Genomic DNA, 21,597 nt, shown 5'->3' with positions numbered 1-21,597 from the left:
AGTCAGCTTCCAAACTGTTCCTTGCTCTACAGCACCTAAAGAGTAATGTCTTGGGCAAAGAGTACAATTTTCTGCTTAGGGAACAACTTCTCTGGGGTCAGAATGGATGTCAAAAAGTATTTCTCTTCAATATTTCAAGATGGTCCGTAGTAACACAGAAAGAAATTAATAACCTATCAAAAAGATGAATTAGAGGAAAGGCTGGCAGGTCAACCTCAGGAATTACGGCAGTTCAGCGTAGACTAACACGCCAGAATTTGGAAGCTCAAGCAAACAAATCTGCATCTATAAAAGTGGGCTAGAAGTTACATGAGGACACACTTTCACGTGAAGCTTCTGGCAGTGTCATTTCTGGGCAGGCAGGCAGCCCTGGGAAGATAGCCATGCTGTCACAGCCTTTGGAGTATCTCCGCGTCCAGATCCGAGAGAAAGCAAGGGGTGAAGTAGTACACGGACAAAGAGCCTACCAGGAAGGAAGACTTGAGGTTTAGAACATCAGCGCTACATTTTGGACAAACATAGCCCACCTATACATCAGGTACGCTTCAGTTTCTGAAGATGTTACCTGTCCTGCACCACACATGGTCCCCTCAGCTTACTTCTGCTGCTTGTGCCACTGAAACTGGGAAAGACTGTTCTCTGAGCCCTGGTCAACAAAACTGTGAACAGCAGAACTGAGAGGGCAGCAATGGGAGTGCATGTATGAACGTGTCATTTTTGACAAGTTTTCATTTAGAAAATAAAATAAAAATGAAGAATTTTAATATTTTAAGAAAGATTATTTTGATTTCACATGCCAAAGACTGCTTTATTAAAAACAGGGGAAAAGAAGCAGGACATTTTCAATAAGCTTTGATAGTTTAAATAAATGTTTTATAGGAGATAAAAGGCTTTGTTAGCATTTAGAACAAAAACCAGTTTTGAAGGCATGAAATTCTGTGCTTGTCCCACCAAGCGCGAAGCCTCACTTCTTCCCTGACCTTCTGTTTTGTAATGGTGGCAGAGTTGTGACGGGGTCAGTAGCTCCTGCTCTGTGTGATTTTTGCCTCTTCCCTAGCCAACCTAAATAAACATTTGCTTATCAATTCCTCCCTAATAGACAGATCTCCAGGGAGGTGCCACAGTTAGGTGGTAGGGCGACACGGATCTCGCTTTGGCACGGTGCGTGGAAGATTCAGGTCTTCCAGTCAGAGAACTTCAACTGCAAATACGAGTGCGGGGCTATTGACCAAACCCTCTGTTAAATACAGCAGAGAGGCGTCAGGATCCCGCTAGCCGGCCAGCGCCCCCACCTACTCCCAGACTGGCCTTGTCAGCGGAGACCCCTCTGCATTGAATCTTCCCAACGGTGTTGTCGAGGGCCGATGGCCGCTATCCACAGTGCCGCCCGGGGCGGTGGTGGAACAGCAAGCATCCTTAACCTCTTCCCCTGCTCACCTGTCGCATTCCCACCTCCCCGCGGTTGCTCGCCACCGCCTTCCCATCCTCTTTGCACTCCTCCCCCTCCCGGTGCGCGGCGGGGTCCCGGAGGAGCCCAGCGCACCTCGCCCCGGGCGCCGCCGCGGCGATGCCGCCGGGAGCCGGCCCTCCCGCCCGGTGGCCACCGGCAGCCGGCGGGGGCGGGCGCGGCGGAGCCGGGGAGGAGGCGGAGGCGGCGCCTTATAGCGCGGGCGCGGCGGGCAGCGCCGGCAGAGCCGAGCCGGCCGATACCCTGGACAGCGCCTCGCCGCCGCCATGGTGAGTGTCCCCCGGCCGCCGCCGGGGACCCTGCCCTCCTCTCCCCCCGGGGCCGATCGCAGCCCCGCATCCCCCTCCCGGGGCTGACTGCAAACGAGGCGCCGCTGCCCTTCTTGCCTCCCTGCCCCCCGCTCCTCTGGGGCCGGCTGCAAGCGGGGCCCCGCTGCCCTCCCTCCTCCCTCTCAGGCACTGCTCCCCCCGCTCCTACGGGTCAGATTTGGGGCGTGCTTTTTCGGGGGGGGGGGGGGGGAAGGAGCACGCCCTCAGCTGCCCCCCCACCCCACGGCGAGGCACCCAGGCCGCCCGCCCGGGTCAGGCGGCGGCGGAGGAACGGGAGGGAGCCCCCTGCACACCCGTGCAACGCGGGGAGCCGGGAGGCGTGCGGGGACAGTCAAACGGAGGGACGGGGCCGTGGGCGGAGGGAGTAAGGGATGTGCAGCCCCCGCGCATACAGTTCCCCGGGCGGCATGCGGGGGCACGGGGGGCACCCACAGCCCCTATGCCCTTCCCCGCTCCAAGCCGGTGCGTTTTTCTCTGTTTCGAGGTGCGCTGGAGCATGTTACATAAACAGATTATTCCCGGCGGTATGTTAATAGAAGCTCTTGTGTTAGTCATACAATCTGTAGTGGAACACTCTCTTTTTCCACGTAATGAATGAACAACAGAGTTTTAGATTCCAGTTTAGCACTTAAGAGAGTTAAAGTGGAACAATGCAGTCACCTATTTAGCGAGCAGGACCATTTCCCCACAGCACATCTTGTCTTTACAGTCATAGTAACTTCCCCAAAGGAGCTCATCCTGTTTATAAACAGTAATGCATTAAGTATAATGCTGACCTTACAAAGTAGGACAGTATCATACAGGTATTTTGCAGCCTTAAAGTCTGAGGTACAGTGGGGCTGAGTAACTTGTCCAAGCTTGTCGTATCAGAAGCTTGGGGCATGATTAACAGCAGAACCTAGTTTTTCTTTTGTGTGATTTAACAACAAAAATCCTTTTTTTTCCAAATGTCTTTGCATCATATATAGTAAATTCTGCCTTCCTTGCATAAAAATCAATTTGAAATCCCCCCACCCCTATTCAGACCTGAATACTATTAAAACAGTCTTTCCATGAATTAACTTGAGTCCTCTTCTTAACAGTCACGTATCTGTCTGCTGTCAGTTTGAATCTACTTCTCCTATTTAATGTGTTTGCAATCAACTCAGACGTGGGATGATAAATGGGAAAAGACCCTATTGAAAAAGACCAGAAATGGTGCAGTAGTTTATGTTGTCTAGGACCCCCAGAATGACTTTCCGCTACATTACCGAATTCCTATTTCTTATCATGTAGGATGGGACATAAATACAAAATATATGACTAAATTACCATAACTGCACAAAGCCTAAGTTAATACCAGCCATTGATAATGTCTTCCTTATGATATAGTGAAGGCAGTTACAAAGACACCTGGTGTTACAGAAGGTAATGTGCATTATTTGTCAGTAACTGGTACAGCTAACGTCCAGGTGCTCAGCAGTGCTGAGTCAACTGGAAGGAAAGTTAAAATTGCCTGAACCAGTTAAAATAGTTCATTTTGGCTCCTTCCAGGACTGAGATGAAGTCAGTTATAGAATCATAGAATCATTAAGGTTGAAAACTGCTGCAATGACACTAATGAAGGGTTAAAAGTTACAGCACATCAATGACTAGGTGGACCTGGAGCTTGGGGACGGGGGGACACACGGACACGGGAGGATACTACCAAAGGTATGTCAGGAGCAAATGAACGACAGACAGATTTTTGGTCCAAGTAGTGGGAACAGTATTTTAGCGCTCCCTTCTCTAGTGGGATAGAAATAAGCAGGTGTATGTTGCTAATGTCCCTTCAACTCAACTGAGAGAGTTTCCTCAGCATCCTGGGTGTTAAACCACTATTATTTGTAGAAAGTAGCATAAGGAAACATGTTTTTTGAAACTTCATTTTGCTGAAGCAGCAAACCGCAGCTTTCATCAGGCTTTAAGATTTCCCTGTCATCCCCATCGTATGAGGGTAACCACGGTGGGGTGGTTCTTCTGTTTATGCAGTTCATTGCAGCACTACTTCAGTGAATCTAGGTCAAATTACACTGGCTCAGGATTTGGCTGCACTCTTGAACTTTAAACCGATTATAAATTTTGATTTGTCAGTGTATTTTCCATAGGGTCAAATCCCACTTTTACGGAGTAAGAGAGTGTATAACCTTGCACAGTGCATGGCAACTAAAGCTTACAAAGAGACTAGGTAACACTAAGGTAAGCATAAACATGAGGACGGTGTGAAGCTGTATTTAATAGGTTCAAGTATCTGTACCTCTACAATATCCAGTTGCAGAGGGGTTATATAGACAGGAGCTAGAATATTTTTTTAAATTCCCTAAGAGACTTTGGTAACCGGTGTAATCTGAAATCAATGAAGAAAGATACCTAACTTTTCTAAGCATTCATAAGCATCATGGCCACCATAACAGGGTATGATGCTTGATGTGGGCATACATTCATTGCAGGACATACAGAAAGGACCCTAGACAGCAACAAATCTCTCCTCTTTGTTGGCAGTAACTAAAAGAAAACCCTGCATCGTTATCCATTAGTATTTGTTAATTGCCCTGAGCACCTCCTGAAAAAGAGTATTGCAAAGACAATGTTCCAGCCCCTTCCTTTGGAGACCCTGGACGTTGACACACAAACTGGAAGAGAAGATTTTCTGTAGACAGAGATCAATCCAGCACAAATCTATGACTGACACAGGAGGCAGTGCTACAGCACCCACTGCCAACAAGATCTCTCCAGCTCCATTGGACTGAAAAGGTAGCAGACTTCAGCAGCCCTGCCATCCAGAACCACGGCAGCAAGCCAGGTTGTGCCAGCTGATACAGAATTAATAAACTATGAGAAAACATGCTCGGAAACTGCATATAGAATAGACAAAGGGACATAAGTACTTGCAGAGAAACTCAAGAAGATGCGCTGAAGATATTTGCACATGATGCAGTGACAGAGGATTGGTTAGAAAAAACCTCCAGGGCCTGAAGTAAGAGTCCAGTGTTTAATTTGCATAGTTAATTATAGATACCTGCTTATAAAAACCGGCATGCTGGCCTTGATGTTGATTCCTTTAATCTCTAGAAAGATCCTTTGATTCTTTAAGACTGATCATTGTATCTTCATTACAAGCACTCTGACCTGTGAAAAGAAACAGACTTCTGTTGTTCATCAGGCACTTGATTTTACGTTCATTTAGTTTAATAGCATCTCTTGATTTTTATTATGTTCATTTAGTTTGATAGCATCACTTGATTTTTATTAAAGAAAAAAGTTAATCAGGTGCAAACACTTTAAAATTGAATCTCTGACCCAGTTAAAAGTTGGGGGAGAAAAAAAAAAAACCAAAACCTGCAGTAGTATTTTCTTTAGGTATTAGTAAACTCCAGATTAACGTAAATATAAAGGGCTGGTTTATTCCCTGATTTAAGCTAGCTTCAAGTGTAAATCAACAGAATCACATCAGGTAGGAATTTTGCGTGGTGTTTGCATGCCATGCTATATGAGAGTTTTTGTTAATCGCTGCCTGTAAAACTGATTTAGAAGCTGAGGCATTGACCGGAATTTAGAAACAAATTTCATACAAATTGAGTCTGAAGTCCATATTCAATGATAAAGTAGTATGTCACAAGTGCAGCCTGACTTGCAATTAAAGAAGGTAAAGCAGAAGGGAGGGAAATTAGGAGGATGAAACTAGTCATACCGCTGATTGTTCAGAGCCAGAAGGCTGTTGGGATGAGTCTGCCTTATGAGGCAGTGGTGGAAGGGCACGAGAAGGATGGCCCAGCTGCAACAGAGAAGAAACACCTTGTGAGACTAGGGCCCGCAGCTCTGCTGCATTATAAACGCCATGCTTCAGACTGCAAGCATATCAAATTTATCAGCCAATTTGTAAGCGCCTGGCAACAGCAGAGCTTATAAATCCATTATCTGCTTTCACCCCCCGTGGCTTGCCTTATCATACGCTAAATACATGGGCCACAATATCTGAGTGACTGCATCTTTACCCACAGGACTGCTGCACAGCTGACAAGTAGAATTCAATATGAAATAAAATGAACACTTACGTCTTCTGTGGGGCTTCTTATCTACCTAAGTAACAGCATAAAACACTTTAGTTTCTGAGGGCTAGTTATGCTCAGATCTAGGAGGGTAAGAGGGAAAGCTTTACATCCTATATCTTCAAGAATATGATAATTAACATTATATTGGCATTAATACTGAAAGTACTCTGGTTAGATGTCAATCTAACAACAACTGAGTGATTTTTAAAAAATACTAAGTTCTTCCAGCTAATGACTTTAAACTGCATCGCATTTCCTCTTCCTCAGTCAAAACTGACCATGATAAAATAGTAAAGGTCAGATGTCCCAAACTGAAGGAAATCAAGCCCCACGTGGCAGAAATCGCTGCATGAAGATGTGTAATTAGAGAATAAAAAATTAAGGTTGTTTTCATCGCTGTTGGGAGACACTTTGATTCTTCCCCCTAAGAAGGATAGATGTGGAAATGAAACAAGAGGTACTTCATATTCTGTGTCTTTATTTGAAAGCCAAACACAGCAAGAAATGGAAGTTGGAAGTAGGGTGGCCAAGTTTTAAATAAATAAATGTCCTAAAACCAAGCATAAGGAAGTTCAACAAAACCATTCTTTCCCTAGTTCTTAAAGACTGCCTAAAATATACTAGTCATTAGTTACCTTTCGTGACACTTTGCAGCTAGCAAAAACAATGTGGTACAGCAACCTTATGGGGGAAGTAACTTACACAGATGAAGAAAAGTCTACAGTTGTTCTTATTTCCCCTATGTGACAATAACTGATGCAGTTTACAGACATTTTTGTGTCATTAGGGCCTTACCGTGCAGCACAGTCATTAGCATTTTTATTTTGTTTTGAGAAAAGCATCAGCCTGGGTGTTTCCATGGTATAATGGGTTTAAGAGTTTTGGGCTTTCAAATACCAGTTATACGTGGATTAAACTCTAGAATGCCTACTGTGGGGGTTAACGGAGGAAGGGGGCTAATTAGCTTGTGTACCCTGTTATCCCGTGCCAGCAGACTGTGCTCTATTATTGGGGTTCCCTAGGCTTTTAAGAAGAGGTGTCCTTGGAGTTTATTAGCCTGATTTAAGGTTTTAAAAGAGGTAAATTTAGAACTGTTTTGGAGGAGGAGACATAAGAGAACTTCCATACTCTCTTTTTGTCTTCCTTATTAAACTGGAAAACCAACTGTTATTTCCTTTCCTCTCCTCACCTAGTCTTCTTTAATCATGATTGAAGTCCAAAACAGGAATTAGCATTTGAAATCCAGATTTTTGCCCTCAAGGAATTAAGGGAGAAATGGAAGAAAAAAAAGTTAAGGACTGGTTAACAGAACAAGAAGATATTTTCCTCTTCAAATGTTGTTTTGTGTTCTCAAGTGACACTTTGGAAAACAGGCATCAGATTCTGTTTCTTCATTTCCCTATATTACACATGCACTTTCACAGCCAGCTTGAAGTAAAAAAAAATACTTTGTTTCTTGCATTTTGCTGTGAGCATGGATAAAACCATTCCGAAAAGCAACGTGCCTTCAAACTGGCAGGGAATAAATGGTTGGCAAAGTTGTAAAGGGTGACTTCCATGTCAGGGAATTGGCACATCTTTTGGTAAGGTGGTTCTGAATAATACCATCCACGCCCTCTTTCTCTCCGATTTCTCTGCAGCCAGCCAAGTTACTTCTATTCCAGTTTAAGAGGTCAGGTGTGAGGTCATGCGAGTTCTGCATCTGCTAGAAGTCAGTATTTGTGGCAGAACAGTGTTTTATTATGTACACAGTTTAATTTTTTCAGTGTTTGTCAATAGTCCATGCAATTCCAGGAGGAAAACCATGAAGGCTATTTTCATATTTACGTGTTTGTCAATCTATTATCGAAATTTCTGTATGTACAAAGTAGTTTAATCAGTTTGCAGTATTGACTGGCTACTCAAAATTACCCTACTCTCCAAATTCAGGAGCTCTTCTAGTATTTAAAAAAATATTCTGTGCAATGCTTATAGGAACAGCTGCATCTCTCCTCTCAGCTGTTAGGATTACGCACTTTCCTGGAGTAGCGTTACAGAGACACTTTGCTGTTACATCAGAGACTGAACTGTGGCTTAAAATCTTAAAATCAGCCCTTCTTACCTAGGAGTCTTGAGTAGATTTCTTTTTGAGGTGTATCTTTTAATATTGACAGAAAGCTATGCGTGAAGCCAGACAAAAGCCTCATCATTTCAAGTTTACGGAGGAAAAAGAAAAATCAAAGACATCAGAAAACAAGCATATAAAAAACCGGTTCAGAGTAGCAAAGTGTTTATAAAGTCCTTTCTTCTTCCCACCTTCTACTGCTGCTGAAAGCAGAAATGAGAGATGTCCTCCAACCTGCCAGTATGCAGGTGGCTTCAATTTCAGCAGTTATCATCACTCTCCAAATAGTAGACACTTAATTTTATGAAAGTTACTTAAGAAATCCAAATCTCCCCCCAAAACCCACGTCCTTCCATTGAAAAAGGTATTAGAAGACTCTGGATCCACCCTCAAAAGCACCCTTGGAAATTTTGCCTCTTCAAATACTGGAGCTACTGGCTTTATCTGGAAGCTTGATGATTAAGGGTCGTGAGAAGATGGCACTGAATCAGTCCATCCCCAAAACCAGACAAGTCAAAATATATCACGTCTCTAGTTTTACGGCATGCTCTTCAACTTCCAGAGCTCTCTTTTCTGGCAGAAGGTTAGTTACATATCCTCTCTAAGATTTTTTTTTTTTTTAAATTTCTCTGATATGTGTCAAAAGCATCACAGGATGTTCATGCTCCCCTTTGAAAGCTGAGATACAGCTTGTGATTTCTTGATGCTGAAACATATTTGAAGCTTGGCTCAAAAAACAGGGAATTTGTGCAGGGAAACAGAAAAGGTAGCATTTAGCTTTATTCCTCTGCAAAATACCAGTAGCTCTCCATTTCAGTGAAAAGCAATATTGAGAACCTTTTGGTTTTAATGCGGGTATTCCTTACTGCTGCAGACTGTAAGCCTGCATTTTAATAGTATGTGCAAAAAACTTGAAAGATAAAAGACTAGATGAGAGTTATTTTGCTTACAATGAGTAAAAGAAAAACTCAAAAACATCCCCCATAGCTTACCCTAGAGGGAAAAGCACCACTTTTTCCCCTTTTACATTTACTAAATTACCAGCATAATGTTATTTCAAATCGGGTATCACTGAAATGTCCCCTCAGGACTACATTTAATACACATTTTTTCACAAAATAATTTATTTTCATCAAGCAGGAAGTCATTTCCTTCTCTTTGACAGACACCTTTGGGAGATGGCAGAATTCAGATCAGAAAGTGTTTTGATGGAATGGTGCAAAGCCAGAGAACAAGGTCACGAGGACGGGTGTAGAAAGGAGAAACAACACAGCACTATCCCATTATTGCCTCCAGGTGTGTTTTCATGAGTTTAAAGGAGTGTAAGTATTTCAAAATTCTGGCTCATTAAACCTTAGGTCTTGCTGAAACTCGGTATGCGTGCTGCAAGCACTCAAAAATACTCAACAACTCCGGAGCGCTCAGTAGGATAAGGAACATCCTGATCAGCTGAAATCAAGAAACACAACCCAGTCCCCTAGTCTTCAGCAAATCTGGGGGTTCATGCGCTCTTGTTTCTTTTACAAAGGCATCCCCCCACCCCTCAGTGCTCCTTCTCCAAGTATGAACGGCATTGATAAGACATTGAGGCAAATGCGATTCTCAGCAGTTCTCATTGGATGCAATAAGGTGGTTATTTAAGTGAAGAGGATACAGTATTGCTGAAATAATGATGTCATGTAAATTAACAATATGGAGCTAAACAACAAGGCATTCACTGCAACATGGGCATCTGCGTTCCAGAAAGCAAAGTGAGATCATTAAACACCTATGACGCTTCATGCATCAATCCAGAATTAGAAGAGGTCTGAGAATTTGTTACCTGAAATGATCTTGCACTTGACTCAATAAGCCAGTTTGGGATATGTTTTGATCAACAGCCAGTTGATCAGATCTTCAGGTTAATATTGCAGATAACTGAGTCTAAATTACGAAGGAGAAATGTACGTAGTCAGAATGAAGGAAGCGTTCAATTCAGTTAGAGCCCTCAAGTAACACAGTGCTTATACCTAGCTGGGAGAAGTACCAAGGGACATCTTCAGACATCACCTCCTGGTTTCTTTCTCAGCATCTTGCTAAAAGAAATCATTTCAAGTAGATGGATTTTCTTTAAAACTAGTCATACTTGCAGTTCTTTTATTTTACTTACTTAACTCTCACTGCTATCACACATTTGCTCCCTCACCACATTTACAGATTGCACAGACTTAAACAGAGATGTATATTTCTTGTTATAGTCTGTTTTCCAGGAGAAAGTCTCTTGTTGCTGCTTTTTTTCTGTAATGCCTTAATTCTCTATGATATTTGATAACTAGATTTACCATTGTTACCTTTGCCACTTCTGTCACACAACACGTTTTGCTGGCAAATAATTATTCTGTGTCTGCTAGTTAGTTTTTCTTCCCTTAGTTTTTTGGTTAGTTTGTTTGGGTTTGGGTTTTTTGGCTTTTTTTTTTTTTTTTTGAGGAGAGAAGCTTTCCATTTTATCTGTCTTTAAGGATATCTGTAGTGATACTTAAATCAGCTGCAAGTGCCATCAATGCTACTTTTAACTTGTCCTGTAAAACAAATGTATCTATTACATTTACTTGTAAGAAATTGTCACCTCTGCAAATAGTTATTCCCAACAGCACACATTCAATGCAAAGTAAGAAGTGATGCTTCTCCTTCTTTGAAACAGTAGTAAAACTAAAGAGACTTGGAGCATCTGCTTCACTTGTTGGGAACTTGAGCTCACGAAGATATTCGTTTTCTGGAAAGAGGTACCTGATCAGTGCCTGTGATGTATACCAGGTCTCAGGCAGTTCAAGCTGACCTTGCCAGCAACTCTGTTTTCCTCCTGTCTGCTATCTGTCTGCTACAGGGCAGCGCTGAACCTCATTGATACTTAACCATCGAGGGAACCAATACTTTTCCACATGATCTCTATCTTTATAATGGCTGTTTGCTCTAAGAATTAATTAATAATTAAATCAGTCCAGACGGGCTCTGGACTGTCCAGTGGCAGTCACTGCAGTGCAGCGTTCTCGTGTAGATGTGATGTCACAGGGAAATTCCCAACTTCGATGGCACTTGATTTTACAGGTCAGCTTAGGCTGATCCTATCAGATGATCTCCCCGAATGATGAAGAAAGCTGTGTGAAAAGCTGCTACCGAGAAAGCCGATCTTCTAATACTGGACATAATCAAGAAAACACAAAATGTATTGCAAGACCAGACCAATGCAAAGACTGAAGCAATGAATGTCTTCTAGTCATGTTTTCTTTCCATAATATTAGATATTGTGACATGCTCATCCTTTAGAATTTTTCTGGTTTTACTTTTCTTCCTTAAATCAGCAGTTACTTGTAAGTGAATCAAACATCAAACCGATAAATCAGAAGATAAATGTTTATTAAAACTCATAAGCTTGAAATCTGTTTGATTTTAAGTTTAATGTACAGATTTTAGATTTTATAAGCAGATATTTTGACCTAAAACCTCAGGTTTCTTTCCCAGAGTGAATTATAATCATAACTAATTGAAAAGCTTCCTGTACTGAGTTTTGTACCTGCATTCCTCACACAGCGGTTAGATTGTTTTGTACACGGGTAGTGACCTCGAAGTGAAATTGAAAGGCTTTGCATGTGTTGGAAGATTAAGGCTGAAGCCTTAGAAGCTGGGATCTGGACTCTGTAATCCACAGCAGCATACTACAAACACCTCCTCCTCTTCCATTCCTTTCCTTCCCCTTTTTCCACTTCTATCCCTACAAATAGTTCAGCAAAGGGTCTATGTGTTTGGGCAGCAACTAGGCCTGGAATGGTGCGGCAAATGACTGCAAAACAAGAACAACCCACTTCTCTAATGGGCAAATAAACACAAGCGGATTTCCTTCACCCAAACTATAAGGACAAGAACAAATCTGTAAATTGAGTGCCATTACTTCTAAGGCTGTGGCTAAAGCAGGCTACAACGTGACCTGTCTTACCAGTCTGAATGGATAGCAATGGAAAGAAAACACACGCACACACGTACGTTAACCTACAGCACTAAGCTACTTTGCCAGATTCCTTCGTTCCAAGTTTTGAAGAGAAATTAAAATACAAAGGCTCCACTCCTGGCAGTGGGTCCAGTGAGTCTGGGCAAGTGGACCATTACACCCATGTGGAGCTTTGCTGGTCTCTTCAGCAGCCAGCACAGCATTTACCCATACGTGTTGGGTTATAATTATGCAATGAACACTCCTCCTTGTAAATCTCCTGCTTCTTCCAGGTCTATTCCCACGAAGCAAGGGAATGGGAGTATGTCCTGGTTTATATCTTGTATAATTCAATAACTTGAGTAGGTTACACAGGGTATATATATCAGGGCAGATTTTGATGCATTGTGCCTTTGGGAAGGTAGTTAGCCCAGTTTGACTATATGTTTACAGGTACAATTTTCCACAAAGGAAATACAGCTGGGCAGAATTAATCTCAGTAGCTTTACATGAGGATTAAATAAGACATTCAGTAGAAGATTTGGGAAACAAAGCAAACACATAGGCATTATTATAGATACGGTTTTGTGGGTTTTTAATCCCACTTTGTTCCTTTCTGGGTTTTCTGACTTTACAGATGTAAATAAGATTATTACAGAGTAATAATCTTAACTTACAGGTATTCCTTTTAAATATAATTCTAGTTTTCTTGTGGCAGTGAAAAGCTTGAAAGCATGACTATAACCTCTAGAGCATGTAAATTTATGAAAACAAGAATTTAGTGTTTTAACTCAGTAAAAATGCAGGAAGGAGGGAGTTTGGTTTGGGGGATCTAGACTAAATAAGTTACTGCAAAAGCCAACCAAGGATGTGAATATCTGTCTGCTCCTGTTCCAGCTGTGCCAGTAGACGAAATTACCGCTCCCAGTCACACAGCACCATCCTTTTGCTGCAGGTCACTGTCCCGCACAGCTCGTCACATGAGCTTTGCGTAACTTACTTTAAAAGCCCCTATCTGGATAGTTTCAATTAACCAGAGTCACTTTAACAGAAATACATCGCAGTCGTACAACCAGCACTGCCAAGGGGTCTGAGACGGTGTTCCCAGCCCAAAGGAAGCACAGCTGAGAAGCTGGTGCATGGGAACCCAACTCTGCAGCCAGCACAGGGGCTCTCTTGGTGCCCAAAACACAGCAGCTCTCTAGCTCTGATTTGGGTTTTATTTATGTTTAATAAGGAGCTCAGTGCAGTTTAATAACTGCATCAACTGCAGATGGTTTTGCTCATGAGGATGAAAGTATTTTCAGGACCATTATTTTTTCTGAAAAACTAAGGTATCCTATGCTATAACTGTCTGTTTGCTCCTAGAAGTTTTTATACTAAAATGTTTTTCTGTACACTTTCAGTAGCTATGGCTATTTTAAAATACTTTAGAAGCATGAATTTAATAGTAGTGAACTTCAGAAATTCATAATACATTGACTATATATACAGTACACAGATGATGCAAACAAAATGTGCTGCATTTCATTCATTTTCTTATGTACAGTACCTTTAGCATTATATATATTAGAAGCCTATTTTACCCCCTACATCCTGACTAGGTGAATCAGTTATTGGTTTGGTTTGAAAACAGGTATTAATTACACATATGTATGTAGCTGTCCGTTTTGCCGGCAGCTCTCAGCGTCTTTCATTTTTGTTAGGTGCTTCACAGACTGTATTCAATCTTCTACCACTAGTGTCCTTAGTAAAGGTGTGTCTATAAAGGGAATTAGCATTGCAGGAAAAAGTCTTAATTAAGCAATGAATTAGTTAATATTTTCCAGGTTGAGTTTCTGACTTACAGTTTTCTGAAGGGTTGCTGACAATTGTCAGTCAAAGAGTATAAGGTATAAAGAAAAAACCCTAAGGCTTTATTTTATTTTTTATATGTTTATATTTTTATAATTTATTTTAATTTAATTTATTGTATTTTAAAGAGAGAACCTCACAGCCCTACTTTTATGTCTGCCCGGAGGAACCAGAAGTGCTGCCCACGCAGGTTTTCAAATACTCATGCCTTGTCAACCCCCAGCAGGCGCGTGCCCCGCAGCACCAGTACGAGCTGTTTAAGAAGTGAGGCAAAACCGTTCAGTCAGGGAGAGCCCTGGCCAGGGAACACATTTTAGAAAATCCTTTTTAATCCTCCCTCCCTGTAACAGGAGGGGCAGGCAGTCCCTTGCACATTAATCCCTGCCGTGGGGACACAGTGTGACATTGCAGACATCTGGGATGGCAACCAAGAAACCTACTTCTTCGTCATAGAGTGCCCTTTGTCTTACTGCGCTGCCAGGATTGTGGGAAAACCAGAGCTCTTGCTTTTGGGATTGGGGTTTTTTTTAAGCTTCATTGTCCAACAAGCCACGAGATCCTGTGCAGAGGCTTAGGATCTTATTCATCTTAGATCTTGAAGTTTGTTACAGTACAAAATTAAGAGATTTTCACAGTACTAGAAAGGATATGTTGTCTGTTTGTCTCTATCGCTTTCTCCAGAAAAATGGCCAAACATGTACGCCAAGTACAAAATAAAGCCCTGCATGCATTATACTAACTTACCAAATCAGCTTCTCAGCGCGACAAAATCTGTCTGCAAATAGTGAAGAAAAAAAATTATCACGATATGGCATATTGAGAAAACTGAGCTGCCTTGTAAACTTGTTGCTGTAATTCTCTGCTACCATTTCATTTGCTCCCTGTCCCCATCTTGTTTATTCATTGTACGGGTCTAAATTTAGGATGCAAGCTTTTTGCTGCAAAAACTGCGTAGTTGCATACATGGCACATGTTGGGCAGACGCTGTGTACCGAGGCACATCTTTGGGGAATATTCTGTTCCAAAACCAAATTGTTTGGTAAATCCAAAGCCTTAAAAGGGTAATTACCCTCCCTTGCTCTGGTAGAATTGTTTTCCCATGCTTCTCAAAGTGCAGCTGGCTGTCTTGCTCTTATATAATGAGAAGTGATACACTGCTTCTTCATTACATAGTTTGGTTAGGCATCCTTTACCAAGTCTAGTTGTTTGGAAGCAGGTATGTTAAGCTGTGCAGGCTCTCATATTGCTGATGTAAAATTAATTCTGACACTGATCTCTCTTCCCAACCCCTTGTAAAGTCAACAAGAGCTGAACAGACCATTAAGGAAGCAACTGTAACAGAATTAACCTCCCTGTAAAAACCTCATTCGGGTTCTTTGCTTGTAACTTAAGGACCTTCGTGCTCCAAAGGAAACTTTCTCTTTTTCAAGCCAGGACCAGTTCCCAAGGGTTGTTGCTTTGCCTGAGAAAGCGATTTATTCACTCAGACTATTAGAAGAAGGCAGAATTTTTATCTACCCTTTCCTTTCTGACTCATTTCCTTTCTGTTTATTCCCTCGCAGTCATACGGTCTTGTCACATCATCGCTGACGGGAATTACGCTCCATCTCAGATCGTACTGTCATTTTAAATCTGATTGTTAGAGCAAAGGAAAAACGAGGTCAATAATTGCTACCATTTTCTTGGGAACTGACAGGCTACATCTAAGGTCTCCCTAGAGAAATCTTCTTTAATTACAAGTTAAGCTGATGTTCCCCTGTGTAGCAGGTAGAATTGAGCAGGATTACTTTTAAAAGGATTGCACTGATCTGCTTTGGTGACAGTTTCATCTTGAAATTCTGATAACAAGCAAGAGGATGGATTATAAAGATACGGTTGTCAGGAGTGTACATGACTGACACATACTGCAAATTGAGCCACAGCAGCCACCCTTCCTTTCCACTCTTCTTTTAAGGCCAGATGAGTTCTATTTTGAGCGCTGCCATTGCCATATTTTATTTTAGTGATTACTTAATATGATTATAAAGAACAGAGCAAAAAAAGTTTGGAAATTGTAGAAGGAAAATCCTGCAAGCAGTGATTCTAGAAAGGGAATTTTTCATCCTGGAGACAATGCAACCACTCAGCCTTTTACAGGATAAAACAATGAAAAAATGTGCAGTAGGCTGAATGCTTTCAAGTACTTAAATTATTAATAGATTTTTGGAAACCAAGTAAATATTAATTGGTTCTTAAATCACTTTCATACTATCCCATGAAACTGTAGTGCAAAAAACCTTCCAAATTCATTTTCCTCGTAATTAAATAAAATAAACAGCTGATTAATTTTTTAAGAACAATTTATCTCACAATGATATATGGTCTGACAGTACCGTGGCTGGTGAAATAAGGCTTACCTTATTTTATGTGAGAAATTAATATGTTTATGACTCCTACGAGGTTGAATAGTCCAGAAAAAAGGACTGACATCTGAAATAGCTTAATTACATACAATGTTTTTGTGAAATATCGTTCTGCCTCTTAGGGCTTACTCACCTTTGGCGCTGATGGTGCTTCAGCCTGATCTGAGTCCTGACAGAAGCCATAAAGCAGATAATTCTCCACCTCAGTCCTTATTCCCCATGTGTGGGATGAGCGTGCGTAGCACTGAGCAGGACTACAAAACCAAGTGAAGAGAGACCTCTTGTTAAACAAAACTAAAAATCCCAAAGCAGGAGAAGCCTAAATATTAGTGCCATTTCTCCAGAATTGAAAAGCCTGGAGTATGTTGGCGCCCCAGCTGAGAACATCTCCAAGTCCCGTGTCCTACGGGAGCACACCAACCATCAACCAACAACCGACAAAGCTTGAGAGAAGAGTGTTCCTCCGGAGCCTCCTGGCTGTGAAGGTCTGTCATGCAGAACTGAGGTGCTCACAAAGTGCCCACTTCTGATGGCAACCCCCACAGCCAGGCAATCTGGTTTCAGGAGTTTTACACCAAGTAAAATGCTGCACAAGTCACTCTGCATATATAACCACACTAAAGCAAGACATGCTGGATTTTGGTTTTTCTTAATGTATTATTATAAATTTAGCAGTACAAGGCAGAACTTGCTATTCTACTTCACTACAGCTAGAACCTAGCATTTTCAGAGACATAAGAACTATGATAGTTTGTGAAGCTGTATAGTATCAAGAGTTAAAACCCAGTCTTTTGGAGGGGGAAGAAAAAAAAAAAGCAGGGTATTTTTTTGTTAGTTAGGAAGAGGGAATGAAAACACATACAGAAAGCTTTTACAGTTAGATCTTCATTTTATATGACATTTTTTTAGAAAGGTGAATGTTAGGAAAGCCCGAAAGTAAATTTAATTTTTTTCCTTTTATTGCACTGAGTTATCATCTATTGCATTTCCCAAAACGACCTTATGTGCAAGAAAACTTTATCATTCCATAAGCTTTTGTTTTAGAGAAGCATCGCAGCAGCAGCAGGGGTTGCCTATAGATTCACACCTGTAAAAACCAAGAAAAAAGTCAGCACTGAGGGTGGATATTGCAGCGATAGAAAAGGATGAGATGGATTACAGCTGATATGGGGCGTGCGTCTGCGCTGCGGTTACGACTGTGAGCAGGATGGAGCGCAGGCGTGTTGTGTGAATGACCAAGCATAGCTGGTCTCCTTGGGTCTGTCTCCCATCCTGAGGTGACCAGCTGAAGCCTTGCCTGGAGCTCAGAAACCTGAAGCAGGCATGTGCCTCGTTCCGCTCCAGGACCAACCCCTGCAGGCAGGCAAGCCAAGCCCAAGAGGCGTTTTCCTTCCTGCTCCATCAGGGGCGAATCCCAGAAAAGGCAGGTTCACCGGTAACCATCAGTAACGACAGGTCTCAGTGCAGAAATCAAAGGTGTTGAACCTCTGACAGAAATGTCCATTCAACTTTTTTTGATATGTCCTGCTAGCTTTCTGTTAGCATTCAGCACATTAACTTGGAGCTTGTGGTTGTTGCTGTATTTCAAACTCCCCCATCAGAGGGAACACTGTAGCTGCTCAGCTCTGCGTGTTTATTTTTCCACTATGACCGACTTAAGTGTGGCTGGAAACTGGGCTGAGATGCAGAAGGGAGATGGGGAAACATGCTGCTTCTCCCATCACAAAGCCCTCTTCCGCTCCTAGCACCTCCGCCCGTTCATTTGTGTTAAACTCGGTGATGAAGGTGCACCACTACCAACAGCAAATTGCATCAGGCGCCCATTTCAGTCCACATGAAGAAAGGGAGCCCCTTGCACAGCACACACTGATTTGGGGGACAATGAGCAAGCCCACCAAAGGGCTCTGCTTCCTCAGTGTGAGGGGGTACAAGTACCACATAGAATCATAGAATCATAGAATCATTGAGGTTGGAAAAGACCTCTAAGATCATCGAGTCCAACCGTCAACCCAACACCACCATGTCCACTAAACCATGTCCCTAAGCGCCTCATCTACACGTCTTTTAAATACCTCCAGGGATGGGGACTCAACCACTTCCCTGGGCAGCCTCTTCCAATGTTTCACCACTCTTTCAGTAAAGAAATTTTTCCTTACATCCAATCTAAACCTCCCCTGCCGCAACTTGAGGCCATTTCCTCTTGTCCTATCGCTTGTTACTTCGGAGAAAAGACCAACACCCACCTCGCTACAACCTCCTTTCAGGTAGTTGTAGAGAGCGATGAGGTCTCCCCTCAGCCTCCTTTTCTCCAGGCTGAACAACCCCAGTTCCCTCAGCCGCTCCTCATAAGACTTGTTCTCCAGACCCCTCACCAGCCTCGTTGCCCTTCTCTGGACACGCTCCAGCACCTCAACGTCCTTCTTGTAGTGAGGGGCCCAAACCTGAACAAAGGATTCGAGGTGCGGCCTCACCAGGGCCGAGTACAGGGGCACGATCACTTCCCTACTCCTGCTGGCCACACTATTTCTGATACAGGCCAGGATGCCATTGGCCTTCTTGGCCGCCTGGGCACACTGCCGGCTCATGTTCAGCCGCCTGTCGACCAACACCCCCAGGTCCTTCTCTGCTGGGCAGCTTTCCAGCCACTGTAGCGCTGCATGGGGTTGTTGTGGCCGAAGTGCAGGACCCGGCACTTGTCCTTGTTGAACCTCATACATGGGTGGCACACAAAGCACAGCACAGCAAAGCCGCTGCCTTTAGTAGGCCACCGTTTCTCTTAATGCTCTCTGTGAATAATACCCTGAGAGCCATAAGATACCTAAGCAGGGTGTTGTTAAGAGAGCCATGTCCTCTGACTGTTATGTAGGCCACCCAAACTCACACTCCACAGAGGAGGACATGGAAGTTTCTCAACCTTCAAGCCTCAAAGTCATCTGCTTCCCTTTCACCTGAAGAAAAGCACTTTTATTTAAAATACTGAAGATGACACAGGAACAGATACCGAAAGGTGGGGTTGGCTTTCTGCTACTAGCTGCTTTAGCAGAAAATGGGAATTAACTCAGGGCAGGTCTGTGGTAAGTCCCTTCTGGCCTTAACTCTTTTCTGTGGAAACCTCTAGATCTGCCCATGGGGGCTGTCGGTTTGAGACTCTCTGCTGTTTCTCCACCCTGGGCAATGAGGAGGGATGTTTTCTGGGTCCACAGTTCCTATTGCTTTAATATTCTAGTCTGGTTTGGTGAGGAAACACCCACAAAAAGTACCATCAGCACAAGTGGAACTGCATAAAAGTAGCATTATTCACCAGAGGTACATGGAGACCACAAGGAAACTTGGTTTAGGTACGCATAAGCCAAAAGACCAGTTTTGTAACTCCCCAAAGAGCAGAGGTAGTTTCTGCTGAACTGTTGCAATCAACTCTGGCAGGCAGAGACTATTTTAACATTGAATATGAGCTTGGGATTACGTGAAATAATGAAAACTAATACAGAAGAAAGAGGCACTCTGAAATACTATTCCTGAACACTGAGGGAGCAGCTGGTGGGAGAAACTAATTGAAGAGCCTCACCCTTCCTTACAACAGAGCATGTTTAGGACTACCTGCCTGCCTGTACTCCAAGGAAAAGTAGATTTCAAGACTGACACTGCTTAAATGTGTAGTGGCCACACTTCTAAACCTTCAGGCCCCAAAGAAGCCCTTTCCCTTCAGAGAGACATACAGATACCTTCCACAGACCTCAGCATACTGGGACTCTCAGACAAGCTATGGGAGGCAGCACATAGAACTCCACTCTCCTTGCTACCAGGCAGCATAAGGGTAAGAAGATAAGGATAGCAAGTTGCCTTTCTCTATAAAATTAGCCTGAGAATCAGTAGCCTACACAGCATCACTGAAGGCACTAACTATGCAGGCTGTGTCTGGAACCCAGCAATACCCCCCCAAAAAAAATTAGTGGGAGAAAAGAAGTGGTAGGAAGAGTTCCCTGTACAGCAGATCCCTAACATCAGTCCTTGCAGTCTGCTACAGAGCACGGGCATGCTGAGGATGCAATTTTACAGTATGGAATGACATATTATTGTCCTTATTTTCAAACACTAACAGGCACAAATGCTGCTGTCCTCAATCCAGACTGGGGCAAGGAAATTTTTTTCTGGATCCTCTTCATGGGTCTCAGAGAGAGATTCCTGTTCATTTTAAGATTTTTCTACAAGCCCAGACCTAATGAAGACAGCTTGCAGTAAGGGTAATTAATGAACAAAATACTAATCAGTTTGGTTTGTTGGGTTTTTTGGGGGTTTTTTGTTTGTTTTTGTTGTTTGTTTTTTTTTTTTTTTTTTAACTGACTGCAACTGCAGGATGGAAGCAGCAGTTTGAGTGATGCTTTTGGTTTCTAGAGGTAAAGCAGAATGGTTTTGAAAATAAAAGTATAGCAAGTGGCTAACATTGTCAAAGCAAACCAAGAAAAAACCCAACAGGCTAGCATTTATGCTTTGAAGTGCCATTTTTCTGGATTCCTTTTCAAAACTGCAGTTTAAATCTGACACATATCAACATCATGATACTACATTTTTGCTTGGTTGAAGCACATATGCTAGGAAACTACTGAGCCCTACAAAAATGCTGGCAAAGCAGGGGTGGATGTGAAGGGAGAACTAGATGCTGCACAGGGCTGTTTGTTGGCTTTATTCCTTCAATCATTTAAGTTCTTTTTCAGGGTACCTATACCCAAAATTTAGAACCCAGCTGCCACATGATGTTGGAGGCTCTTAAATTCTCCAGTTGTTTGTATTTCCAGTAGTAACAGCACGTGTATTTCTGTATATAACTATACTGATCTGAGCTCCTAAACCCCTGGAACATTCCTTGCCCTCCCTCCCCTGTGGGACATGGTTTTCTAAGCCTGGATTTGAGATTGCCACACACAGACAAAACTAGGCAGTTGCGATGCCGCAAGGCCCACTACCTTATCACTCTCATTAATGCAATGCATACAGCCCTCACCTGTTGTATGGGAGATTAAGCTCCAAACTGCTCTTCTGCCTAACTTGAACTCATATCTCACATCTTTTTATGACTTCCCTAACCACTTGGGCTGGCACATCCCCCTAAATTTCTGAGCAGAGTCAGCCGTCACTAGCATCAAAGAAAGGGGAAAAATTCAAATTGAAGTCATTCATCTCAACATCTGGATTCTAGTCCCTGCTCAGACATATACTGAAGTATTTCTCAGGGAAACAAGAGCTGCAGTAGGAGAAATGAAATGAAAATAAATTCCAGAGTTAACTGCTAGTCTATAAGGCTCAGGGCAGATGGAGAATACAAGCCCACTGACAGATTAGACAGAGGGCAGGTGTGAACACCAGTATCACAGGAGCACCTGGCATGTTGGCAGCTGCTTGTTCACAGGTACC

General features: G+C 42.7%; 1 protein-coding gene across 1 annotated transcript in view; it reads left to right on the top strand.

Annotated features, from left to right (window-relative positions):
* Positions 1-1,674: 1,674 nt before the first annotated feature.
* Positions 1,675-21,597, top strand: part of ELOVL2 (ELOVL fatty acid elongase 2) — a 58,432-nt gene continuing 38,509 nt past the window's right edge. The window contains exon 1 of the mRNA XM_076330530.1: positions 1,675-1,737. Within this exon, the coding sequence (XP_076186645.1) occupies positions 1,735-1,737 (3 nt within the window). The 5' untranslated portion in view covers positions 1,675-1,734. The remainder of the gene's footprint in view (positions 1,738-21,597) is intronic.

The sequence above is a fragment of the Aptenodytes patagonicus genome, chromosome 2 (assembly GCF_965638725.1).
Source record: "Aptenodytes patagonicus chromosome 2, bAptPat1.pri.cur, whole genome shotgun sequence".
Taxonomy (NCBI): Eukaryota; Metazoa; Chordata; class Aves; order Sphenisciformes; family Spheniscidae; genus Aptenodytes; species Aptenodytes patagonicus.
This window is presented reverse-complemented; position numbering and strand designations above follow the sequence as displayed.